The sequence below is a fragment of the Tinamus guttatus genome, unplaced genomic scaffold, assembly GCF_059628265.1.
Source record: "Tinamus guttatus ecotype Peru unplaced genomic scaffold, ASM5962826v1 Tinamus_guttatus_pri_ptg000277l, whole genome shotgun sequence".
In the NCBI taxonomy this organism is placed as follows: domain Eukaryota; kingdom Metazoa; phylum Chordata; class Aves; order Tinamiformes; family Tinamidae; genus Tinamus; species Tinamus guttatus.
Window position 1 is genome coordinate 387636 of NW_028288811.1, and position 27992 is coordinate 415627.

The 27992-nt window shown below is 36.1% G+C and overlaps 1 protein-coding gene across 3 annotated transcripts; it reads right to left on the reverse strand.

The window, feature by feature from the left end:
• Positions 1-27975, reverse strand: SREK1 (splicing regulatory glutamic acid and lysine rich protein 1). Of its 3 annotated transcripts, none has more exons than XM_088527306.1 (12): positions 27800-27975; positions 21870-22003; positions 14377-14492; positions 12310-12474; positions 11065-11243; positions 10295-10425; positions 8756-8870; positions 6683-6802; positions 5483-6016; positions 4130-4225; positions 3376-3511; positions 1-2296 (listed from the first exon to the last, which is right to left on the reverse strand). In XM_088527306.1, exons 1-12 carry the CDS (start codon positions 27958-27960, stop codon positions 2144-2146), a joined length of 2040 nt encoding a protein of 679 aa, XP_088383432.1. In that variant the 5' UTR covers positions 27961-27975; the 3' UTR covers positions 1-2143. The 3 variants fall into 3 exon arrangements, with proteins under 3 accessions (XP_088383432.1, XP_088383431.1, XP_088383433.1); XM_088527305.1 differs by having other exon boundaries at positions 3376-3514; XM_088527307.1 differs by lacking the exons at positions 21870-22003; positions 27800-27975 and adding an exon at positions 14786-15008 and having other exon boundaries at positions 3376-3514.
• Between the last annotated feature and the right edge of the window lie 17 nt (positions 27976-27992).

The window sequence follows — 27992 nt, forward strand, 5'->3', positions numbered from 1 at the left end:
TTTCCCTCTAAAATACTTAATTTTATTAGTGAAATGGTACCAAAGATAACAAGTATACAAACAATCTCTTTGCTCTATGCTACTTACACATCATAAATAAGACAGCTGTTGTTGCAAGACACAATCCTTCACAGTCTTTCTATAAGCATACAGATTTGTCATTCTTTTATCAGAATAAGCTGTTTACCAGCCAACAGCATGTGGCTTAAACATCACAAAAATGACTGTCTATACTTTACATGGTAAAGCATTTTCTATAGTCTTAAATGTACACAGTGGCAAGAAACATTAAATTCTATGAAAAATGAAGAGTGATTAAGCAGCTTCACAATCAAACTGGGTTTCATTACCTTATGAACTGGGCAATTTTTCATTCCCTCTAATATGTTTACATTTTTTAAGAATTAACTATGCAAAGGAAAAAAAAAGAAATGAATTTTAAAGCAGGTAACTAATAAGCTATTCATTTTTTTAAACTGACAGAAATAAGTCTTCGTATGAGGTAAGGCAATTAAGTCATTTGATTGTATTAAGTTGTATTAAAAATAATCTACTTGATTTTAGGCATAAGTAACTTTTAAAGGTATGACTCTCAAGAAATGTCACAATGATGAAACTAATGAAATTAGTTCAGAGAGCACAAGCCAAGTTTTTACTTGACAAAATACTTGCTTTGTGTCTTTCTCTTCTAAGATGTTTTCTCCCCAAGGAATGAAAAAAGAATCTCTATCATAGAACTCCTGTGTAAATTAGAATGTTTTTTTCCCCACACTATTTCTCCCCCCAAGCTTTGCATACAATTCCTTAATATCACGCAACAGGTATGAAAGAAAATGAGGAAGACGTTAACAATTAAGGCCATCCAAATGTAGATTAAGTGTTTAACGGGCTGTCTTAGATGTATGTGCTAACAGAATGCTTTGTATTCAGCTCTTACTTTTGTTTTTGTACAGTGGTGGTCCCCAAAATGCATTTTCGCTTTCATCTATAAATCTCTTCTAAAAAATAAAAGTAAAAATGGAGCTTTAGTATTTTAACAAGTGAATCAAACAATGGTTCTGACATACCACTTCATTCTCATCTACAGTATGGTGGTGGCAAAATAGCAATAGAGATCATGTAAAATTTAGCTGAAAATGAGTAATAGCACATATACATTTCTAGAAAATACCACATTTTAAGAAGGCACTAAAGCTTCTGCTTGTGCTCCCATATTTTTTTAAACAGATGAGAAAATTTGTTTTCATAATGGCACCTGTACTATTTGCAGCTGAACAGACACACTGCAGTACATCTCAAAACAAAGCTCTAAGCTCTGATAATATACAGATGTGCTCGCTTCTGGAAGAACAAAATAAAACAACAAAATAAAACAACTCCAAAATAACCCAGTAAAGCTAACCTATTATCTATAACATGGCAGTAGTCCTTTTAGGAACAGAAAAACTAGCATGCATTGTTCAAATACTTTAAAAAGAAATACTCACTTTAGGGAGATTAGTAAGAAATTATTTTAAATAATAAAACCCAAAAGTCTCAAGCAGTGACCAAATGAAAAACATACTAGTCAGTGGGCATGTAACATAAGAACCGTAAAATTGTTCATATTTTAAACCCCTTTTTCTATAGTTGTCATTTACAACAAAAGAAAGTGTGTATATTTATGCACCATTTCCAAGCACATCAAACAGTACACATGGAAGTTTTTGTGGATTCTTTTTTAACCCACAAGGTAAAACAATACAAAATTCATCAACAAGCACTATTTTAAACAACTTTCAATGCATATCTTCAGCTTTTTTTGGATAGTACAGGTTTACATCATTCAGTTTCTACTTATTTGTAACAGCATATGGCAAAACTTAACATAGATCATTTTACAAATAAGTACAGCCATCATGGAAATGCATGAATTTTCAGAGATGAATAGTTCTGATGGCATCTGCCTTTTCATGGTATAATTACTGGTCCGTGCTCTCCTGCTTATAGCAAGAGGACAACAAAGCTATCACAAGAATTGGAAGAGCTACTAATATGTTATCAACATGTTCAAGTTGATTGCTTTGACATTTTCTTCCTCATTCTGGGAAATCAAAAACTTTGGATTTAACTCCTTAGTTGTGTCAGAGGTCTACTCCTTGCTTTAAATCTCTTCCATTTTAACTGAGAGGTTTTCTTCATTTGGTTGACAGTTCCCATTCTGTTGTAGTTTGACTTCATCTGTCCTTTGTAGATCTCTGTTGTCTTCTTCCTTGTCAGTCTCAGCATTCTGTTCCTCCTTGGTGTGATCCTTCTCCTGCCAAAGATAAAATTGTTTTACCAAGAAATCACGTTGACAGCATTATAGGACATAACTTCCAAGCAACTCTTGACATTTTGATTGTCTCAACTTCTACTTGTCTATCTCAAGTTAGCAATTTTTAAAATAGATGTCAGCTCTTTTGTTTGTTTTTAGCAAGTTTTCCTTCTTTTGAAGTGGCTGAAATTCGGCACTTTATCATCTATACAGAAATAAAACAGAACAAAGCGTACCATGGAACCTATGAGAAAAAGCTCCAGAAATCCAGAGTTCTTTATACATGCTAAGTAAAGCAGGATTAATCTTTTCTTTAGTATTTTTGGTCAGATAACCACAAGGTTTAAGAGAGTGCTTGAGTAAGAGAATTACTGAAGCATCCACCAGACACAATTAGCTGAGCTTCACACCAGTTAAATAATTATGAGTACAAAACACTCTCCAAAGACAGGCCCCTTTTCAAATGTTAATATTAAGCACCTGGAAGATGTTTCTCTTATGAATCACATCACCTTAAGGTTCCATGCTTCTCTTCCTCAAATCTACCCTTTCAGCTTGACCTCCTCAGAGCGCTAAATGCAGCCCAGGACCGAAGCAGACAGGGAGAGGCTGAACGAAAACTTAATATAATAATCTTTTAAGCTTGACAGCCAAGGTATCCTGAATTCTGCTGCTTAGCTACACCATCTGTTTCTGCTTGCTCTTTCAGATAGGCAGCCAGCCAAATATTAACATAAAGCATAGGGCAGAAAGAGAGAAACAAAGTATTTCTGAAAGCTATTCACACAAGTTCTTACAGGGGCAGTAAGGTTCAAAAACAGAATGCAAGCAAATGGACCTAGTAACCATTCAGAATGTAATTCACCTTCCTGATGGACACAATTTGGTAAAGAAAAGAAAGGATAAAAGGGGGATGATGGGAAGGGGAAGAAAAAATAAATACATAAATAGAGAGAGGAGAAGGAGGTGAAAGAAAGGAAGAAAAAAGGGAAAAGGAAAAAAAAAAAAAAAGAAGTAATTCCAGTAATCACTCTGCTTACAGCACTCCACTTTGCATATCACTTGATCACAGGGCTTACCTTCAAAGCAGTGCTGCTTTTGTCAGATTTTTCCTTTCCCTCCTTTTCTTTGCTACTTTTTTTCTTGGAGGTGGAGCGTTCTCTTTCTCTTCTTTCATTATTTGTATCCCTTTCTCTTTTTTTTTCTTTCTTGTTCCTGCTTAAGAAAAATTTTACTTATATCAGAAGTTTGAGTCAAACAACAAATTTCTTCCATGCATATATCAAGCGATCTCTACAGCCAGTTACACAGTTCAGAAGCTTTCAGCTAAACTGCAACCACCTTCAAACTATTTAGTTGCAAATTATTTTCTCACCTGCAGAGCCTTTTAAAAACAAAAACAACGTTTTTTTATTTTTTTTTTTAACTAAGGCTAAAGAATGCAAGTGTTCAAAATGCACACTATCTGCAAAGAAAAAAAACTGTATTTGATGAAACCTTGTATGGATTTGAAGTAAAGTAACTGGGATTAATTACAGATCTAAAATGTTCTATCTTAAAGCATTCCAGGGCTCAAAAGTTTAATTTTAAACATACTAATCACCTGCAATCATCTGAGACAACTACTGCAAATAATCTGTCTTCTCCTTCTCCCATTATTGAAAAACACTGCACCTTTCCTTAGAAAGGACATTGATGATTATTAATCAGCTGCTTGCATGACAAAAACATCCAGGAGAAATACAAATCTGAATCAATTCATTTAACAATGTTGATGCTACAACTATTTCCAACTTTACTACTCAGTAACTTTTATTTTTACATCAAACCTACCTCCTTGGAGATGGAGATCGTGAAGACTTTCTTTTTGTTGTTTTGGATGATTTAGGAGATTTGGAGGGACTTCTGCTCTTCCTTTTACGCCTTTCTCTGAAGGACCAAGAAACCCAAGATCAACAATTAGGAAAATAATAAAGTCAAGAAAATTGCATAAAAAGCAGAAAGTTACTTGACAAGACAACCGATCAAATACTCCTGGAGATTAACATCACGTATAGCCAACAACATCCAACTTACATGAACAAGACACATTGCATTTTGTGTATGTTTTTAGTTTGGTGTGAAAGGGAAGAATGAAAGTGGAAAGTAGGACAAAAGATGTCCCCTTTTCAGACTTAAGTTTATCCTCACGTGTTTGTATTTACATCCGCTATCAATGGAAACACAACGGAATTGGTAACATTATATTAAATAATAGTTTCTTCAGGCAGGAGAATAATCCAATTGAATCAGGAACCACCCTAAGACAAAAGCATAACTCGAACAACATGAACTTCAATGTTTAACTGGAGTTCCAATTCAGCAGGACTTATGTTTAACTCCTGAATACAAGAAGCAGGCTGCTTGCTGGATTAGAAACACACAGTGCAAAATGAGGCTGAAGCTGTCACCAAAATATCAATATGGATAAGTTGGTATTTATTATTTTCCTAATAGTCCAACTCTACAAGCTTACTTATTATTCTACAACAGACTCAAGGCCAATAAAGGCAGATCAGAACCCTCAATATTTAAGGAGCCAGCTGTTTTATACACAGAATTTGCTAAAGTTGCTATTCTGAAGTCTGAACATTTAAAATTACAAGTGGCAAACACAGAAGCACGTTAAAGCCAAAATGGATGCTACATTCAGTGTACTGACTGAATAAATACTGTCCCCTTATCTGCCAAAATATTTCCCATTATTTGTTTACAGAGTAGGAAAAATAGACAGGAAAAAACACTAAGCAAAATTAGAGAGGTTAAAACCTAAACTTTAAGATATGGCACGATAGCCAGAATTGTGCACTCCTTCTCTTGCAATTCACAAAATTTTAGGCTGACTAATACAGGGAAACGATACAAGAACCAGCTACTCATTGTCCTCAAGGACTCCAATATGCAGTTATGTGAAGGGCAAGCATCAGGAGCTCCACAAGAAACTATATGCTAACAGTATCATACAGAACTCTTGGCACAAATTTTATCTTACAGGGCTATCTACAGAACAAAAAGAGAGCAGACTGTATTTGTAAGTAATGTAAATTGACACATGAAAATTAGGATGCATGTACGTCACAGTGCCTCATTGTGACAATAATAAATAAATAATAAAATAAACTACAACAAAAATTCTGAACAACAAACCTGCTGGAGCTACGAGATCTTCTTGAGGAGCTATAGCTTCTTGGAGGAGTTTTGGATCTCTTCTCTTTTTTCTTTTTATCATCTCTTTCTCGCTCCTTCTCCTTCTCCCCATCTTTTTCCTTTTCCTTGTCTCTGTCCCCTCCTTTATCCTTATCTCCCTCCTTGTCCTTCACCTTCTCTCTGTCCTTCTCCATCTCTTTCTCAGCATCTCCTTCTTTTTCTTTGTTCTGGTCTACCTCTTCCCTATCTTTTTCCTTGTCCCTATCTTTGTCTTTTTCCTTTTCCTTGTCCCTATCTTTGTCCTTCTCCTTTTCCCTGTCTCTATCCCTATCCTTATCTCTGACTCTCTCCCGATCTTTTCTCTCTTTGTCTCTGTCCCTGTCCTTCTCCTTGTCCCTGTTTCTCTCTCTATCTCGCTCTCTTTCTTTATCTCTGTCACGGTCTCTCTCCTTCTCCTTGTCTCGGTCTCTCTCTTTCTCCTTTTCTTTGACCTTTTCTTTTTCCTTGACCTTTTCTTTGTCTCTTTTCTTGTCCCTGTGAAAAGTAAAGAAATCCATCTCTGAACTTTCTAATCACAACTAAAGTACAACATACATTCATTTCGCAACAGAAACTATGGCTCTCAAATTAAAAGAAAAATAATTTTGCGATATTAAAATCTTCCATACCTGTTTGTCATGAGGGAGAGACTCAAGAGCCAAGAAACATTTGGAAAACAAACTGAGGTAGGAGGAATGAAAACCAAAATAAAACATGACCTTCTAGGTGATGCAATTAGGCTTTTAGAGAACATGGTCCTTTACCTTGCAGTTAAGTTTCTACACACCCACAGATTTTCTACATTTTGTCAGAAATGAGACAAACTCTGCAATTTGTAAATTTAATCCTTTCCTAACAGGAAATGTGCCCATGTAAAATGAACTGCACAATAATGACTCTCTCATGAAAAATGACAGCTGACTGAAGAGGTCTAAAGTCAATAGTATTCACTCATGTAAGTATCCTGGAACTGCTTGAAAGTCAGACATCAATGTATACACAGAAACAAAAAACATGAATAGAATTCTAACTGAGAAGACATCTCAAAAGCCAGACTATGAGTCAAAGTTCAATTGAGACAATCACATGTAATGTTAAAAGCAAAACATTTTCATCAAATAAACAAACAAAAGATGTAATTTCTTAGGAACAGAAACTCACCGAGAACGAGAGCGACTTCTTGATTTTCGTCTTTCTCTAGATCTTGACCGTTTTTTCAGGGGACTTCTGGATCTCCGTCTGTCCTTGTGCCTTGAGAGTGATCTGTTGCCAGATCTACTTCTACATAAACAACATCAGAAGAAAAATACTTGAATAGAGAGACTTGAAAAATGCGGGAAAAGAATAAACACTGCCTCAAAAGAAATTACATACACAATTTTCAGCTTATTACTGTACTATGTACCAACATTTTCCCAAATGTCTATACTTGAATTTTACCAGGTGCCATCCTCTCCTTCAAAATGACACCATGTAAATAAAATTTATTTTTGTTACAAAAGCATAGCATAGAATACCAAAGGAAAAAAAAAAAAACTAACTTTCATAAATACACTAGAAAGTATAAATTAAAATCAAATTAGGATAATCTTCCTTAATAAATGACACTGAATAGAGCCTAATTATAAACAATTTCTAACAGCTTGCAAATATAATTACTTTTTTTTTCCTTTTCAAAGCCCAGTCACGTACTAGAATCTTGGTTTCTGAAGAAAGATGGCTTTACTGGCCTCTTTTGGCTTGGTTCTCCAGCCTTACAATTTAACAAACTTAAAAAAACAAACAAACAAACAAACAAAAAAAAGAAAACCACAACTCACTACCTGCAAGTTTAAATTTAGTCAAATTACTTTTTCAAACCCATGCTCAGAAATTCTTTCAACTTAATCATCACAATCTCAAAAAAAAAAAAAAAAAAAAAAAAGGATTGTTTACTATCTGATGAATAAGAAAGATAACTAATGTTTAAGTACTCCAGGAGAAATCTATTAGTCTTCTGACAAACATACCATAAACTCAGAATTAATAAAGAAAGATTTTTTTTTAATTACTAGAATTATTCTCCAAATATTCCTGATTTGGTTAAGATCATAACCGCTTTTTCTAAACAATATAAAGCTCAAATTGAATACTAGGTTTCAAGACACATCATTAGATACCTTGTTAATGAGGCCAAGGCACCATCATATTAAACTTACCAAAGATAGAAAGGCCATGTTTATTACCCAATAAATCCTGAAGAAGACACACAAAATCCACCTGTCTTCTGCAGCTCAGGATGCACACAGAAAGATATACCAAGAACAAACCGCTCTTTTTGCCTACAGCTTGCTTCACAGAGTAATGCAGAAGTACAAACTATTTACAGAGCAAATTGATTTAGTCAGAATAAGCTCCTGAATAAAAATTTATGTCATGGAAATGAAAGGACTTAGGGGGATTATAAATCACTAAAACAGGCGAGCGATACGGGGAATTTACTCTTAGGGATGAAGTTGCCTCAATGAATCGTAATGGTGGTTTTCCAGTGTGTACTCAAAATTGACAGTAGCAATAGTAAATCATTTAAAAACAGTATGAAAAACCTACTCCCCCAAAAAACAACCCAAGACATAATTATCAACAGCAGTTCAAAGCACAGAGTTTCTGGAAGTGGAAACATGCACATTTCGCTTACCAAACTCAATCTGTTTTGCATCTATACAATTTTTCCCTGAGTTTCTTTTTTCTATTTGATGTAGTCAAGTATCTTTAGATTGACTTTGCAAAGCGCTCAGGAGACTTTCCTCGTGTTTGGAGACTACAAAATTGTCATTTCATGAAGCACTTGTTAAGAGCCACACAGCAACGCTGTCATTCTTGAGAAAAGAGTTAATGGATAACCTGATAAATGCAGAAACACTGCATTTGTTTACTAGGTATTTAAAAGTTTGGTACATCAGGAATTTTCTACCAGCAAAACCAGTCAACCTATCATTTCATTTCACAAAATGAAATAAGCTAAAGCTACATGACATAAATCATACCTTCGAGTTTAAGAAAAAATAATCCTGAACACATTTATCATTTTGAGGGAAAGAGTATCTGTTAAGAGACAAAGTTCCTCATTACTCAGATCTGGTTATTATAAGTAATTAGTGTTTTCCACAGTGATTCTGGTCTCATACCCAAATAAGAAATCTCAACAAACAGTACTATGTAGGACAATCAGCACAAAAGAAAAAATATACCTACCTGTGCTTTGAATGCGATCTTTTCCTTCTAGATCGGGATTTTGAACTAGACCTGGATTCTGAACGAGAATGGGAACGAGATCGACCGCCTTTTCTTTCACTGCTCTTTCCAGACTCTGAGAGGAAAAAACCACTTTGCAGTGTAAGCTCAGAACATTTAAAGATCCCAGTTAACAATCTGGCACAAGTGGAATGTACCACATATAGTGCAAGGGGCCTACTCTCTGCACATCTTCCTTCTTTGCAAATATCCTTCAGAAACATCCAAGAAAGTCATTGCATATACTCGTTGAGTGCAGCCATCCTGCAGCAGTACACATAAACCAGATAATTATAAACAGCTAGCTCTATTAGGAATGGGATTTATGTTCCTGCCACAATGAACAAGATTACAACATGTTCTCCTCTTTGTATATTATTTAATATAAATACTTTTTATTTTTAATACACTGAGAAGAATAAATTTAGAGGGTGTAATTCTGAAAGTGTGGATAAAATGTAAACAATACTTAGAAAGTTGTTCTTTTAAATATCCCAACCACTGTACAAATACTAATGTTTCACTCCTCAAACATTACTTTGGGGGAGGAAGGGGTGGAGAGAAGGGGATGAAAAGTTTGATCCAAAGGCCATGAAGTCAATGGAAAGCTTACCAGTGACCCCGGCAGACTTTGGTTCAGACGCCAGAAGACTGTTATTCTGCTGCTTAAGATTGAGGAAACTTTAGAGCTATTTTTCTTCCAACTCTAAAAAGAGAACTATCTAACTTACATAAGTTAAGTCCAGGTTTGTTAATAAGAACAATAAAACCTGACTGAAAGAAAAATCATGATCTCTATTCCAAGTTTAACAAGTTAAGAATTTTTAGGCGGTAGTTTTGCAGTCAGTTTAAGTCAGTATAAGTCAGCACTAATGTGGCAATGTAACCGCTAAACCCGCCAACACCTTCCTCCTTGACCTGACATCTCAATGATTACAGGGATCAGGAAACCAATCTGAGTGAAAAAAGTCCATTAATATATGTGATGTTTTAACTCAGATTCATTCTCTAATCCCCTTTGCTAAATGGATGCACAGTCTTGAGCCAGCATGAAAAAGAGTGTAGCAAAGAGACAAAATTAACCTGGTGAAGATAAGAAAAGCATAACATTGCTGCTTTTAGCATCGTGCTAGCTCCCTCTGACCATAAAGCTAGAGGAGAATGAAACAAAACCTAAAAACCCTTTCTTTTCAATGTTTGTAAAGTACTTTGAACTTAAAAAGCACCAATATTAAGTATTATTTGGTTTAGTGTTGACTTATTTTGAACACATTCAATGAGCAAATATTTCAAAATAAAACACAATGAAATAAACTGTATTCTACTGCTTTGTTTCATGAAGATAATTTTTACTATTAGCACTTTTTTTTTTTTTTTTTTTTAACCAAACTCATTGTATACCTTTGAGTACCCTCATCCTGTGTTTGAAACTGCTCTTAAAATTGTGTGCCAAGATACACACAGAACATTTCTGCTGAGCAGAGAACATAATATACCTACCTGGCTCAATAGCAGCAGATATGAAAGACTGGGCTTCCCTTACTCTCTTCATCACTTCTTCCAGTTCCTTGGCAGCAGCTTGTGGTGTCATTTCAGGAGGCTTCACTATGGCATTATTGGAGTGATTTATTCTAAATTAATTAACAACAACAATAAAAAGAAATAAAACAGAAAACAAACAGAAAAGCTTTAATCCACAAATACTGGAGCGAAAATGAAAGACAAAGAAGAAAACAAACATCTTAACTCACACTTATGATTCAGAACTTCTTTCTAAGACTCAACTGTTCTGGCTAAATATTAAAATATAAATGTCTGGCTTTTACTGTCTTTCAATTTTACCATTTTTAAGTACATACTGAAAACCGTTCCTATGTAATTTAACACAAATACAGGTTTAAAAATTTTCCAGTAGGAATCTAGAAATCTCTTTCTGCATTACAGATCAAACCTACACATTAAGAGCTACTAATCACATACCCATTCTATTTAAACCTTAATTAGCTGAAGGACTTTGCAGACTCTCTCACTGGTATCTACTGTCACCACCCCATGATTAAATAGAGATATATGTTACACTATACCATATTCACAGAGAAGGTTATTTTCAATCTTGAAATTTCAGTTTACAGAAGTTATGTAGTTTGCTAATCAGAACTCTTTATACTTAAAATTAAGTCCACAATGGTTTCCTGCAGATCAGTGTCATAAATTGTAAGGATACTAAGAAATACCACATGCAGTATTTATATGGATAATTAATTTCTTACTTCAATGGCCTGTCTCCAAACATAACTCCATTAAAGGCAAGGGCCCGAGGAACAGAATTCTGGTCTGCAAATTCCACAAAAGCAAATCGTGTTGGCTGGGTCTCATCACCTGCCATTCGCACGAATTTGACTTCTCCAACTTGCTTAAAGAATTCAAGCAGCTGATCTGCTGTTGTAGTCTAAAACAAAGTCAAAAAGATCAGCTGAAGTATGATATGTGTTATCCAACATATCAGGTAATTTAAGAGCTACAGATTTTGAAAGACAATTGCACTATTGTTACACAGGCAACATGAATTTGGTAACACCCTTTAACACAGACAGATACTATTTTTTATTCCAGAAACCTGAAGAATATACTGTGATTTAAAATAGCGCAACCACATGTCATAAAGTCCTATACTTAGTTTATAAACACATTTGCACAGGATTTTGTACTTTCCACATGACTCACTGGAAATAACTGATAAGGAATTTCCTTGTGTACCTGTATCAAAGCTATTTCTGCTATTGATTGTGTTTTTGTTCGGTACAATAATATACTGAAACATTATTACAAAGCTTTGTTTTTCTCAGTGCTTCTACTAGTTTCCAATTAGTTTTATTTTACTGGGATCCATAGCACTCTTAATACTCTAGCAGCTTCTTCCACAGTCAAATAAACTCACAAAATCAAATATTGATATTGCTATCAGTCAACAGCAAAGAGTTTTTCAATCAACCCTTAAACAATAATGGCTGCCATAGTAAAGCTTTCCTTTCATAGAACTACATGGCTGCTTATGCTGGTTTTGATACTTTAACTACAAGAAATTGCTATCCTCCAGTAACAGTCAATTCCTTACGCTTCACGAGATGAATTCCTTCTCACTGTATTTAAACAATAGTACAGAGGTGTGGGGGATAGCTACCATGACCGTGTGGCTTCTGAGATATTGTTCAGGTAACATTTCCTAGTTGTATGTTTGACCATCCCACACAATCATAAACTTGTTTCTTCAATTTCCAGCTCCCTACTAGAATTAATTCCACGGTCCTGTTTGAGCTGGCTGGTGCAACAGCATTCAGAATACAAAATAACACCAGTAGGTTTTTGTTTCAGTTCCTACTGTCATCAACTACAGAAAACAATCTTAACGTGTAAGATTACAACTCAATTTATAGTTCTTCATATTAGGTTCTACATTAATATCTCCAGTAGGGGAGAAAAAAAAAAAAAAAAAAAAAAAAAAAAAGGCAAGCTACCTGTGAATTCAAGTTTCCAACATAGACTGTTCTCCTGATTTCATCAATTTTGGATGGGTCCACATTCCCCATAATTGGTGGCTGTGGTATTTCTCCCAGTGCCGTAATGTTAGGGTCCAATGCTGCTGCTGGTATAGCCCCCAAAGTGCCAAGTGAAACACCAAGCTAGAAAACACAAAAACAGTATTTTTTTCAAATGGGCATTGGTGGGAGATACTTCACTTGGTAATACTTGCCTGCCATGTGTATTTCTGTAGAATCAATCTAACGAGCCCAGCCAATTACTTCAACAGTTAAGGCCCAGTTACGAATTGTTACAAAAGAAATCCATCCATAACTAACTTTCTAAACTAAGATTTTATTTCTACATGCTATCAGCTACCACCTTATACAAGAGGTTTGGCCAGAAATGCAGAATATCAATTGAATAATCTGCATTCTGATTTCCAGTGCTAGCAGTCATCAGCTTGAGTTAGATTCTTTCAAGTACTGCTAATATACTTATTTTTGCCATTAGAAGACTTATGAGTGAAGGAAGAACACTGAGAACTGACATAATTTTGGTTACAAACAATCTTGCCTTTGGACTGGTAAGAACCAGGAAGAAGCATGAAGAAAAAATTCTATTAAAAATGCTATGGTCACTGGATATAGCCCATCACAAACATGCACACAAATGTAACCCAGCATATGAACATCTCCGCCTGGCCGACGATCAACAGAATCTTAAATCTTCCTGTAACTTAGAAGTAAAATCCACTACAATGTTTTGCAAGTACCACTGAACCAGAAAAGTCTCGTAGCAGATACGTAGGCTTCAAATCAAATTCTTTCACCAGCAAAAGTCCCAGCTACACATCTTTCCCCAAATACATAAGACCAAGCAGAGGATGACCATCATTAAGTATCATCATGGCAGCGTATCCAATCTCCTGATACAGGTCTCGGAGTAAACCTTCCTAACAAAGGTATTTTAGGAGGAGACAGTATGGGAAGCCTTATTCAAATACACTATTTTATTGCTACGTCTGACATAAGTATCTGATGTTTCTAGTTCATTTTGTGGTTTTGGTCATTTAGAGCACCAGCATTTAAAATAATTAATTTGTCCTCACTATTGACAGATCAGTAATGAAACAATTTTAAAGCTATACAATAGGTATAAACTGCTCACCACAGACCAGCTTCCACTCATAAGCATAGCAAATTACTGCTTCTACTGAAAAGGAGTAAATCTAGAGGAAAAGGAAATAGGGGCGTGATGACAGGGCTAATTAATACTGTGTTGGATAGAAAGAGGCAACTTCAGGCATTTCCTCTGCCTTCCATCTGCTTGTGTTGATTAACCTACCCAGAGTCCATCTGTCCAAGATGCCAATAGCTAGTACCTAGTGATGCAGCAGCAGACCAAGTTGTTCTTATTCAACCAAAAAGATGACATTTCATAAAGAAAGCTGAAGTTTGAATCCATGGAATGAACTATTGAGATTTTGTTTGTAAAACTTTCATCCGTAGAACATGAAAAAGTATGATGCTGAATATATGCATATAACTAACTGCAGGCAGAGGAAGGGGAGAAAGGGGTGTTTCTAACTGTTCTTGCCTTCCTAACATCTGAACAGATAGCTAGAAAGCAAAGAGTTGTTACAAAAGAAGTGCCATGTGCTAAAGCAGCTAGAAAGCTTACTGAAGGAGGGCAGGCAGTGTTCATATGGGGCAGACCTTCTGTCTAATGAGCTGTATTTTACTGTATTTTCTATTAGTGCATAAATGGATATTTTCAAGACCATTAAGATGGCTGGTATCTTTCCTTGGTGTTTCTTTCATATTTCTGCTTCGCAAAACAGCAGGTAAATACTGCTCCTGGTTATGTCCATTTTAATTGTTCCTTCCTAGATCACTGTGATCTATCCTTGCAAGAGAGGCCACAGCAGAGAGTTGCAACAACCTCAGTGATTTAGCACGTAAGAACACCCATGGATTAGGTAGTTCATGCTCTCTGAACACAGAAGAGGCTACTCAGTAGAGAGGAAGGCAGAAAGCAAAGAGTGACTGAATTTTACTTACTGTAGTCAGAGGAGTTGGCGTGGGTATAGGGAGCAACCCTGCACCAGGCATCAGACTTGTCATAGTAGGAGCAGGCGCCAACAGAGAAAGGGCTTTGGCTTCATCTGGGATTTTACCTGAAGAAGCAATTAAGAACGTTATAGAGAGCTGGGACACTACACAGAAGTCACTCTTTCTATGACTTTATAGCTACCCTTGCATTTAAAAATGGTAATAAATAAGAATGAATCTATCTACCAGATCCTTACAAAGAAATAAATAAGAATTTAAGTTTTTCCTTTTACCCTGCTCTACTAGGAAAAACAAAAGTGAGCAAAACTTCAAAAACTAGCAATCTCTTATTAATGGATTATTATTTTAAAAACTGAATAATGTAGACAATTATTTAACACTTTGAGCTATGGGTCACCTGTACTGGAAACTTAATGTTCATGAACCAAACGATATCAAGCATGGACGCTTTCCCAGGACGGTGTTTTCGCGGTGATCGAAAGTTGTTTTACACATGACAACCGTTCGTGTTGGCTGCATCACTAATAGCACACAGAACATCAGATACAGAAAAGAAGAACATTTTTTAAAGTTTAATCCCCAGAAATGGCAAATAACCAAATCAGTAAAAAAAAGAAAAAAAAAAAAAAGAAAAAAAAAGAAAGAAAAAAAAAGTAAGTGCTAATGGAAATCCGTGCTTTTTCCTTCTGTGATGCTACCTATTTTGATGTAAAAAAATAAAAATAAAATAAAAACTATTGTGACTCCACACAGTCTATAACACAAGTGAACTTGGGGAGGAGGGGAAGAGCAAAAAAAAATTTAGATCAGTACTGTGTTCCATTCAGGGTTATCTCAGTTTATACGAAATTTTGATAAATTAGCTGTCAAATTACTGAGATTGAAGAAAATCATAACTGATTAGCTAAGTAAGGGCTCTTTTCCTAACATACATATTTTCTACTATTTCAATCACATTATACTCTCCCTGTCAAGTTAATAATCTAAGTAGTATCTAACCTGACCTAAATGTACGTTTCAAAGATAGTTACAATGATAGCTAAATTAACTAAACACTGAACAGAAAACTGCAGAAAGAAATCCTATTTATGCTAGGTATATTAGATATCTAAGATATATTCAAAACTGCAGACATCATTACATATTCTACCTAATTGACCCTTTTGCACTTTGCTTATGTAAATCCTTTTATTTAAGCATGTTTTAAAAGTCAAAGAATCTACAAATACTATGCCTGTACCTTGTAGTGCTTTGATTCAAATAATGTGTTTTCACTACTAAACTCTAACCTCAGGAATTTAAAATGAATACGTTCTTATCAAAAAGCAACATATGAGATAAACTTCAAAGAATTGTACAAGTTTCACTAACCCCACACAGGAATCACACTACTTAAACAAAACAAAAACAAAGTGTTGCAAACCTGTTCTACAGATATGCATCCCAGGATTGTGTTACAGTTAGGTAAGCCCAAAGGACAAAATAGATGAAAATTAATTTAAATGTAACATGGATAGGATAGAAAAGATAAAATAACAGTACCAGCTTTTGTCTCATGACCTATTTATAGACAGCTATTTTAAATTTTGAGACACTTCGGTCATTAACATGTTACAAAACAAATCATTTGTTATCTAAGGAAAAAAATAGTAAAGTCATCAGCACTTAAGAATTAACTGTGCGATAAAGTCTTCCTTGGCTTTTCTTTAAACCATGCATGAGTGAGTCGCCAATACAGTATTCAGCACTGGGAGAGCTATTCCCCGGCCTCATTTTGAAGAGAGCCATGCCACGGCAGCTATACCTGGTTTGCCTGAATGATTGCGAGAAATCAAGTACTTGGTGGAATATCCTGCCTATTGTGCAGCTAAGCAGGCTTCAGAATACACAATTACAATAACTGTGCATGCAAATTAGACATACAATTATATACTAGTTCTTCTGAAGATCAAAACACCTCAGTGTTTTTGAATGACTGATCACCAGACCCTTGTCAACCACACCATCTCCTGAACATGCAGCATCTTGCAATTAATTGGATGCTCATGCAAAATTCCACATGGTCAAGAGACATCTCGTTAGTAAATCCAAGGACGGAAATGGCTCCTCAAACAGTACAGCTATGCTATAATTTAAATGTATTCAATAATGTACATAAGCATATGCCTAATTTAAAGCATGCACTTACATAAAATTTGGTATGCACTTAGGCAGATGAACTCAAGAAATGCTTAAATGCCCTTGTAAATAGGAACTGAGTTAGGTATATAACTAAACAGACAGTGAGGCAAGTTCAGAAAGGTACTTAAACCCAAGCCAAAACTTTAACCAAATTTCGCTCAAGGAATTTGTTGAATATTTTCAGTTAAGTAAATTACCATGGCAGTTCAAAGATGAATAATATGCCTACTTAAATTATGAGTTGGTAAGGTAATTTCCAGAATACTCTGGTCTCTCAAAAACATAGTATTTTTATTAAAAAATGCCACAAAGATTTGTTTATTTTATGCAAGATTGAGAAAGGGTCTACTTTTACAGACAAATGTGTTTGTATATCTGCCAGTATTTTGGAGATGCTGTCTTTTCACAAGTTCCCTCTCTAGTTTTTAAGAGTTCAAGCATCTAACAACAATGCTAGCAGGAAAAAAAAAAAGAGAGGGACAGAGGAAAGGTGGGGGGAAAAAAAAGAAAAAAGAAATATAACCTGCAAATTTACTCTTTAGATAGTTTCAAAATTAATTAATTAATATGTGAAACAAAACAGCCTCAAGAGTTATTACAAAACTTCAAGATCGTTTGTAACTCTCCATAAGCCTATTTTTAAAATGAACATAAGCTCACAAAAATACATAACAGAACATGTGAGTTAAGAGACAACAAATTAGGACATTACAGCTTTTTATTATACTGCAGCAGGATAACTGCTTTGTTTTCTTATCTAATATTATTTGTAAGTAGAATGGAAATCTCAAAGATACTTTTTTCTATTCGGGGGAAAACAGCCAAAATTAATACACTACATATATCACACCCTTAGAAATATTTCTTAAAGGTTTTTGAGTGTTTAGTTATGATATCGTGATAATTTATCCAACTTTTTGCGTTGTGAAAGATTCTGGAAGCAAATGTTAAGATTATCCATGCATTGCCTAGAAACATCTTATGCTTCTTAGCCATACATATACAGTTCTCCTAAATATAATTGTGTTTGTTAATTACTTTTATTTTTAAGTGGTTAGGAGTCCTAGTCAACTTGGTCCATATCACAATTCATTTCGCAAGATACTGTACAGAGAAAGTGTCTGTGCTAAGCAGACACTGTTTCCTACCATTTGTACTGAAACTACGTATTTAATTCCCTCCCTGCAATCTGCTTCAGCAATAAGCAAGTTTGCTCACTGGAAAAAAAAAAAAAAAAAATCTGTTCCCATGTCCTTTAAGTATAATGGAAATAAGTGCTATCTTGCTTTTATTTTAAATCAATGTGGAATGCTCATATAGGAATTAAATGACTTCTGTGTGATCTAATTCATGATTCTTATTGGATTTAGCAGCAATGACTAAAAAGATTACAGCTACTGGCAATCACTCCTTCTACTGACACAGCTAAATCCAACAGAGATCAAGAAGTAAAGCCCGTCCCAGCTGCAGCTGGCAGCCTGGTGCTCTGAAAATGAAACCAATTGGTCTTACTACACTTGGCTGGGAGAGGCTTGAGGAGCAGATACACACCCTAGTCCACCCCTTCCATCCCGGGGTGACACGCCGTGGGACATGTAGGGATAATAATCTTTCACGTCACTCCATCATGAAATGCCAGGGTTTGTGAGAAAGATACCCAAGAAGATTGGAGGGGAGGAGGAAAAACACCACTGAAGCATGTGGAAGTGCAACACGTACACACATAGACACACATACACACATGGAGCATCAATTCAATCTTCCCACAAAATACAGTGTTTAAAGACAATGTGCCTCCCATAACACACTCCAATCAAAACCTCAGTCTGCATTTGTACTTAGGAGCAGTAAAGGGTTTTTCTAAAAGTTAGAGGATAAAAGGATAAAATCTTACTGCCACTGACCTCACTGGAGCAAGACTTTGCTGGAATTAATAATTTCTTGGTATCTACCATGTAAGAAAGTTCACATTCAGAAATCATCGATTTAAATTCCTCAGATATAAATACAAAGCCTTCTTTTAAACAGGCAACTTCATTTTAAATGAAGCTACTCTGTTGGTAATAAGAAAGTGGCAGAGTAAGATTCATGCCTTTTTTCTTTTTTGATAAATTTCTCCAGCAACTAAAGTTTAAACTGTCCTTTTCCAAAATAAACGCATAAAGTACAACATATGTAAAAAACACCTTGAAACTGGAATGTTTTTTCACTCTTTCACTCTTCTGGCACGGTCTGATGAACTTACATGCTTATATGTACTCCAAGTTTATCCCCAGTTCACCACATAAAATTTTGTTAATAATATTCTAAAACATCCACCATTCTATAATCATCTTCAGGTCAACTTCAAAATGAAGCACTCTGAACCCTTTACAAAACAGCATCTTTACAGAACTGAAGTACCAGTTCACAAGTACAAGGGAGAGAGATTTAACAAAACAAAACAATAAAGGGACAAAATTAAAAAAAAAAAAAAAGAAAAAGAAAAACAAAAGGAAAGAAAGCAAAATAAAATAAAAACAGAGACAGGGCGTCCATCTTCAGCAGGCCAGACTTCGATCTCATTTCCCCCATGAAGGTTTCACTTGACGGCAGGTTTAGTGGCATGGCAAACAATGCCTAACTCAGGCAAGTGTAACAGGTCTGCCTTGGCCAGTCTAGTCATCTAATAATGCACAAATATCACACAGAGAAAACATACAAAACCAAATTAATAGTCAAAATCCATCTACCAGAAAATGTGGACATAAAGTTTAGAATGATGATTAGGGTGGCATCTTTGTTATTTTTCAACCTTTGCTTTCTCATATAACATTTAAAGAAAAAGTCATTGATACACAAAAAAGAAAAGTCACACTTTGACAGCATGAAAATGCAAACTTCATTTACAGTTATATTTTTGTTAAAGTGTCTGTGAGATGTCCCAAAATTAATATTCTTTTCATTGTGTAATGATTCCCTCCTCATACTCCCTGATATATCATTATTTAAGTACACTCTACGTTTCAGATTTTATTAAGGTTTCTAAACCCAAGTTTTCTGCATTCCATCTTACCTCTCCTTTATGTTCAATTTGACGCGTGAAACATTTCAGTACTGGCCCTGTTAGCCGGAACATAATTTAACCTCTCAGTAGATCACGGCCATTACGACTTTGAAAGCCTGTGATAAGCTCCACTAACCCCATTAACAATGTGTAGAGAATCAAAAATTTTGCAGTGTGGTCTACAACCACACAGTAAATTCCTCAGAAGATTAATCCCATGTGAATTCAGATCTTTACAAATTAAAATGAATGATTTTGTAAAAGTTATGTGGAAACAGCACTCTGACTTTAAAAAGAAACATTTGATCTCACAGCCCAAGCAATTGCTCACCTAATCATGCATACACCTCTACATCATCTGGAACGATGTGGAACAGAACAACAATTTCTCTATAAAAAATTTCTCAGAAATTCCCACAAATGGGTTTGGAATGACAAGATTTCTCAGAATTTTAATTTTATTCTTCTTCCTGTCATTGTCTACTATCAAGAGACACAGGAAAATGCAGCTTTACCTGCCTGTTGCCATATCACGTCAGGCAGTGATCTCAGCACAAGAAAAACACCAGCAAGTGTTGTTCACTCATTAGGCAGCAATCTTCCCTCTCTGGCAGTTCTGAACCAGCGCTAAGGTCTTTTGGATGAAACATAAAACTAAGATCCTGAATCATTTATAGTCAATTACTTTAGGGCATTTTCTCAGTAATGAGGAGTTTGGTCAGATATATTTTGCCTACACAAATCCCATTTCCAACTTTCAAGTGGATACAGCAATATCCTCTCTGTAGCTTATGAGTAAGTTTAAAAGATAAAACAAAAAGACCCCCAAACAGGGCATAAAACAACTAAAAATCTAGACAAAGGCAAAAACATGTGCCATATGCCCATGCTAATTAGGCTGTGAGAACAGACAATATATATAGGTCAATATAATCTTTAGTTAAAGCAGTTTTATGATCTATGAAGTTTTGGAAATGTGTCAGAGTTTGCCAGGAACAGATTATTATCACAGGGGCACTAATCTCATGCTACCCAGATCATGACATGGCAAATAGGCAAAAGACATTCCGGTGCACTATAAACAAACCTGACCAAGTTAACCGCATTTTTGGGGCCAAATCTGATTCTTGCAGTAAGAGCCGTGCTACTAACAGATTTTTTTCTCTGGTTGATTGTTTAATTGTTCCAGATATTGTTCTTTGGGGCAAAACAGCTTCCATGTTCAAAGCAGTTAGCTTCACTCCCTTGCTGTAACGTTTCCACTCCAAGGAGACAACAAGCCCAGTTCCAAATGGGAAGACACTTAATTCCACAATGATCCCAGTGAAGTCAATGGGGCTCTAGGTAACTCCAGCCACACCTGCCTTCACACACTTCAGCAATATTAAGGCTATACTGTACTCAGATCTTTGCAGGTATTATGTTAACAGTAGGTATTACTCTTGAATTCAATCCGGCTATAACAGTACAGCCTCAAAACTAGTTGAAAAAACACCTGCAAATTTAGTACTCATCAAATATTTTATCATGTCATAAATGCAAAAACATTTTACACTGGAAGCAATCTGAAAAATGCATTATTGCATTTTTCAAGAAGTACTCAAAAGGAGTACCAGTATATACACTAGAGAGACTCTTTATTGCACAAATTAGTATTTTCCACAGTAATAAGAAGGGAAAACTGAGTATTTTCTCTTAAATTAGCTGCTAAACGTATTACATTCAAACAGTAAGTATTGCCATGAATACGAAGTATTTTAAATCAGATAGAGCTAAAATGTCCAAATGCATACATTGCACACCTACACATGTGAGAAACTGCAATTCAGTCTAAAAAAACAGGAAAAAACTACCAACCAAAAGGAAAAAAAAAAAAAAAAAAAAAGATACACATTAAGATCCAAAATGTCTCATCCTTCCAGTGCTCATTGACTTCAGTGAGAACTTTGTTTGGAAATAAGTTCCAGGTAAATCAAATCAAATGGAAAAACTTATACCCCTCTCCCCAAGCAGATGTATGATAATTATAAAAAACTGAATTATCCCAATTTAAATCCATTTTTCCTAATGATTAACTGTGATTAAATCTACATAATTAGTCTTTTTAATTCATTTTTCATTTTCATTTTATTTTTTTTCTCAAAAAGTAGTGAAATAAAATAACGACAGAGCAACACCTTACAGGGTGTAAGCTTAAAACAATTAGCAGACAGGACAAAGACCAACATTACAGAGAAACATTTGAAATACCAACCTTCTGCGCAGGGTACAACTATCAAAGCTCTGTCAATAAAAACCGTGTTAGTTAGATGCTGGGCCACACCAACACTCGATGCTTCACGAAACTTAATATAACATACTTTGGAGGAAAAAGCAAGAGGTGCGTTGCTGTAAGATAAAAGGAGAAAAACCAATTAGTCATATGCATATGTTTTTAACCATTACTTAATAAAAACAACAAAAAAGAAAAACTTGTAGTCTTCTTGGAAAGGTAGCTGAAACACCCGAGTATATAAATTCACTAGTTTACTTGCTTATAGGTCATTAAAAATAAAAGCACAGCACCTTCTCCTTAATAAAAAATTGGAGAAGCCAGAAGCCCATGCAATACAATATCTATATCAGTGTATTCCATATTACTATAGTAGAACAAACCAAACTGCACCACACTTGTCGAATAAACAACTTATATTAACCTTTTCCTCTGCCAAAAAATCCTTGTTCAGAAAATTCAAACAGTAAACCTATTTTTCAGTGGGTCTTTAAGATATTTGCCTGTATTAACTGATACTTTTTTGTAGGTTTTCTTTCATAGAGATTTTATAATTAAAACGAAACCTTAAGAATTCTTTCAAATGTTTGTCTTAACTCATGAGTGCACAAGTATTTTTTCTAATCATCTAGTCTAATCATTTAGCATAATCTGGTACAAAATGACAAGGAAGTAGGTAAGCAGGAATTTAGTTACAATAGGGTAGAATAAGGAAGAAAATCACAAATATGTATTTTGGCTGCTTTGTTTTTCCATTAGAAAGTACACTAGTAGAGACTAAAAAGAAAAAAAGAAAGCAATATAGTGTAATCTTGATCAAAAACAAACAAAAAGAGTTTAAGAAAATGTAATGCCTCCATAAGCCTGGACCAGGCTTATATTCTTTATATGGACAGATTATTTCTTCTTGTAAAGCAAGTAGCTACGACCTCTTCAGAGAGAGAAGAGTTAGGCACTCAAGCAGCACTCACCAAGTTCTATCAGAAAAGGCCACACTCCTTCTGGCAAAGTGGTAAATAATAAAAAATATGCTGCATGAACTGTTTCACTCTGGTCCACCCTCAACTGAAACAGAAAAACACTCCTAAAATTCCTGGAAATACTAGAAGCAGTTCAAATTCAGCCCACAGGCTCCAGTGTCATCTCTCAAAACCCAAGCAGGTGCTCCCAAAGATGTCATACACAGCTAGGATTTAATATTTAAATAAAAGCCTAAAAGGTTTAGATATGTTGTTTCATCATGTTAATCGAATAAGTGAACCAAGAATTTATAGACAGAGGAAGGTAGACTGGTAAGAAATTCCTGGAAAGCGAAGAGCCAGAGAGAACAGCTAGGAGAGCCAGTGAACTTCAGAACGACCATCAGAAACATTTAGGAGGGGTAATTCTGTGAAAAACTAGAGACATTTAGACAGAAAAATAGCAGATTGCAGGAGTCACAAGACCTTAACAGAATGTTCTCCTTAATCCTTTTAAAGATATAACACAGAAACCAGATGTCTATGTTTCCTTAGCACACGTCTTTCCTATGTAACAGTCAATGCTTTCAAAAGGAACACATAAAGAGAATTTGCTTCTGAACTGCTAACTGCCCGAGTTGGAGCATTTTCCAACATGACAGCTGACAGAGATCTATGTTTTTCTCAGTCCTCCACAGAACTGTTCACATAAAACTGAAAATATAAACAAATAATTCTGTGGTTTACTAGTTGCCGTGTCTCAAACAGAACTTTCAAAATTTTCACTTCCAAACTGTTTTCTCTTCCTGCACTCTGTACTAGAGCCAAAACATGTTCTGATATCCTATAATCCTGCGTATCCTGAAGACTTTTCTCAGTGCAAAGATTTTATGGTCAAATAGAGACTTTGTTCTGTTTCCTTCCTGCCTCTACCGTAAATATATATATATATATTATATATATATATATATATATATATGAACCTAAATGGTTGAAAATCCCAGTAAAGCACCTGCTGCTCAGACTATTTGAGATTTCTAACATCTCTAGATTTTTTTCTTCCTTTTGTTTTCAATTATTGCTAACTGAAAGATAATTCTCCTTTATAGACAAGACAGTTCATGTCCTATAAATATTCCTTATAAATTTCAACATCTGCAAAGATAACCATCAGCAGTGTATTTTTCATTATATTTTCCCAATATTTTTTTTGGATTTCAGTCACAAAAACTATTTGGGAAGTTCATTACAACCCACTGTAACATCAGAACACTGCTATAGCCATGCTCTAAAAGGACATCTTGTACCATGAAGTCAAAGTTTCTTAGGAAAGTTTTTGACAGCACTGCCCAAGAGCCTCAAAACCAGGACAGCAGACAGCTGCAGTATGTTAAAAGGCCCAAGATGCAGTATGATAAAAGACAAAAGATACTAGTGTCTTAAAGATCTGATAATAATCAAATATAAGCGACTTGAGTGAAATGAGTAGCTAACAATGAATATCCTTTCCCCACTTCCACCTAACTTGTGGTTGATCACTGATGCCATCACCATCCAAAGTTCATAAATAGGTGTTTTTACATCTAAAGTTTCAATGGGTATCTTTAAAACGATCAGAACAATGCATACATAATTCTACAGACCAAGTTAAATTGGAAATTTTCTTGTGAGGAACAAGAGGTACCAATAACAGGTATTCTGATCCACTGAAAGATGATACATGGCCGTGTTGCTTCAACAGAAAGAGATTCCTGTCAGCGCCAGCTAGCTAAAATCAGAACGATGACCATATGGAAACAATTTCTTTACTGCCAAGAATTTCCTGTGCCCTCAACACTGACTCTGAAGGTGGACTGCTCACAGTTTACACGGGCCTCTTCAGAAAATAATGGCAATAATAAAGAAGCATTTACTGTTATCTGCAATGTGAAAGCCTTTAATGCCCAAGAGGAGAGTATCGGGTAGGAACTTCCCCATGAAGAACAATGCGTTTGGGAACATGGCAAGTGCTCCTTTTAAAGGCATGCCTGATAAGCAGTGACTGAAGACACTGAAGGAGATTTCATCAGACGAAAATAAAAACATGAAGTGACAAATTGTAACAAAAAGCATAGTGGAATTTAACTGATTCTTTTAAAAAAGGCGGTGAAGTGAGAGGTGAGGGAAGGCAAAAGGATCCTAATAGCTTTTGGGTAACACGTCTCTGCCTCTAAACATTTTGAATGCTTGTGAGAACTTTATTGGCAGGTTTAGATGACTGATCTCAAATAACATATGATGCAATGCATTCCTCACAATTTCCCTCTCTTTTCCTTTTATATTTTTCTTTAATATTCATTTACATTCTCTTTACTTTTAAAATAATATTATGTTACCTAAACTACTCTAATACCAATGCGCTATTTTATGAAATCTCCGAATTAACCTTTTAAAGAAATCACCAACTGAACTGAAAGTTCATATCCAATAAACAGTCCTGGCAATGGGATTATGAATGTTTCCATGAGCCTCGCAATTGGAATGCCCTGTTCTTTCAGAAGGCGATGGATACAGGAGAGGACTCAATTCTTCTGCAAAGTCATGCTCATGCTTAACTATAAGAAAAGTATTCTGTGCATATACCAAATATATGGCATGCAGAGAGAGGCAATCTAACAAGCTACAGTTCTACACAATGTGACATGTACATTTCTTTCAGCTAGCCACTTTACTTTTAAAATAGGTATAATAACTCCTTTAATACTACGCTCTGTATACACAACCACAATACTACTATTCTTGAAACAAGAACTGTTGACTTTAAATATTTTTAATCATGTTCTTCTGTATAAGAGGCCAGCCAAAGGGGCTCTAATGATGGTGAAAGTTTCTACTTATTTACACAATATAAATATTCAGAAATGACTGAAAACTACCATGTTGGTTTCCTCTTAAGCCTCAGAATAAAATCAATTAAAAAGACCATATAAATAAACTTATCACTCAGTAATCAATATCCATGAGACTTGAGTTTCACTAATTCACCTTATTTAATCATATTTTTCAGCCAAAAATCTGACTGCAAGGGAGAAATTCCCCCCTGTTCCATGGAAGGCACCAAATTCAAGTTGTGAAATATATCAAATGAGTTTACATTTCCTACAGAAATGTTTTTACAGATAAGACTGGAATCACAAAATAAATGTGTCAGGTGTTGGCTCAAAAATCAGATTTCCCTTTTAATTAAATTAATCCTTGAATCATTAAATGTTTACAAAAAAAGTGAAGAAAAGGATTTTTAAATATGTTACATACATAATCTGGTATGCATTGTGAAAGTTACAAAATACACAAAATCTTTTTGCTTGTGACAATTTTGATACCAGTGCACTTGTCAAAGAATCACTATTTTCCCAATTTATCATAATATTAATAAAGTGTATTTTCAGAGAGTCAGCACGGAGTCTATTTTGTTTCAACACAGAGTTGGAAGAAATTCTTAGGTTTTCCAGAAGCACTAATTTCAAAATCAGATCAAATGTCCAGAACTACTGAGCAAAGGCACACATAATTCTAAAAATCATGCATAAAAAAATGCAAATACAGTTCACACAGTAATATCTACCCCCTACTACATTAATATCTATCCCCTACTATTTGTGAATATTAATTATTTAGGACCGATGTGCATCTTATTAGATATATTATCATAATATCTGTATTATATATGTATCTTTATGCTATATATTATTGTACCTCTCCAAGCTAAACCCTGCTTTAATACTGGATTTTAGTATTTTAATTTGTGTGTACAAAAGAAAGTAAATGTAAATATGACTTTCAAGAATACATCTGTTTTAAAATCTGTCATACAGACTAGCAAGAAAAAAGGACAGCAGTTATATCGACCGATATATTTAGGAGAAAACTCGAATGTATTGAGAGCGAAAGTGTAATAAGTACAAAGCAAAAAAATCAAAAACACTCTAAGCAAACACAGATCTACCAAAGGCCGTTTAAAACTTAAGACTAATTTATACCCATCTTTGCAGGAATGGTAACTTGCTACATATGCTGTGTATCCATACTAAATAAGCCTTTTTTTTTCCCCTGGATGGTCCTCACCCTAACTATCCTTGCCCAAGCATAATCCACCAATCATACCAATATATAAAATAGGGAGATGTTTTTTTTCTGCCACTTAATTTTAGAAACAGAAATTCTCTTGCTCTCAACACGTTCTTTTGTACTAAGATGTCTGAACACGGATGACTTCCCCCACGCACTATCCTTATTGTATTTTCCTAGGAAAGTGGACAAATACTTCCAAAGAGCACGGTTGTCCCTTGAGGATCATATTCCAATGCGATGGATGGGTTGAGAAAAAAAGAAAACATCGGCCTCTAGAGTTGTCGGCCTCCCCAGTCCCTTTGGCCTCCGTCCATCTGTTCGACATTCACAAGAGCAGCCGCGGCCTAGCGGGACGATCGCGACCGTTACGAACCGCCTTAGCCGTGAGGCCCCTTCACCGAGGCGGAGACTGCTCCCCGAGCACAAAAGGGCCGCGGGATGGAGACAAGAGACCAGAACGAGGCGCAGTAGCGCCTCCCCCGCCACCCCACGGGGATTCAGGCAAAGGGGGCAGCGAATCTGGCCGGGTAGCGGGCAAGGGGGCAGCGCGAAGCTCGAGGCCTCCCGCAGCCGCCACCGCCAGGCCGCGACACCGAACGCGCTCCCGCAGCCCGCCCGCCGCAGGGCCCGGCCGCCATCTTAAGTGCTGGCGAGGCACCGTTCCCCCCAGCGCGCTTCCCACTGCGCGGGGCGGGAGCACGTGACGCCTCCCCGCGGAGCGGACCTCAGCGCCCGCATTGAAGATGGCGCGCGGGGCCCACTGCCCCGTCCGCCCTCCGCGCCCCTCCCGGCCTCTTCGCCGCAGCCTCTACGACTGCGGAGGCCGGCACAGGCCTCACTTACTCCGGGGGATAGAGGCGCAGCTCCTCGATATCTCCCAGGAAACCGAAGAGAGTCCGCATCTGCTCACTCTTTACGGCCGAGGACAGGTTCGTGACCTGGATCACGGACGTGGGGCCCAGGGGGAAGCCGAGAGGCACCCCGATGCCTGCGCTGTTCATCATGGCGGAGCGCGCACAGCCGCTCCGCTCGCCGC

Coding starts and splice junctions, on each gene's coding strand:
- SREK1 (XM_088527305.1), bottom strand. CDS start 27,960: ATGATGAACAGCGCAGGCATCGGGGTGCCTCTCGGCTTCCCCCTGGGC. Junction 6,017..6,682: donor AGAAGTCGCTCTCGTTCTCG/GTGAGTTTCTGT, acceptor TACTTTTCACAG/GGACAAGAAAAGAGACAAAG. Junction 4,226..5,482: donor AGATCTCGTAGCTCCAGCAG/GTTTGTTGTTCA, acceptor TTGGTCCTTCAG/AGAAAGGCGTAAAAGGAAGA.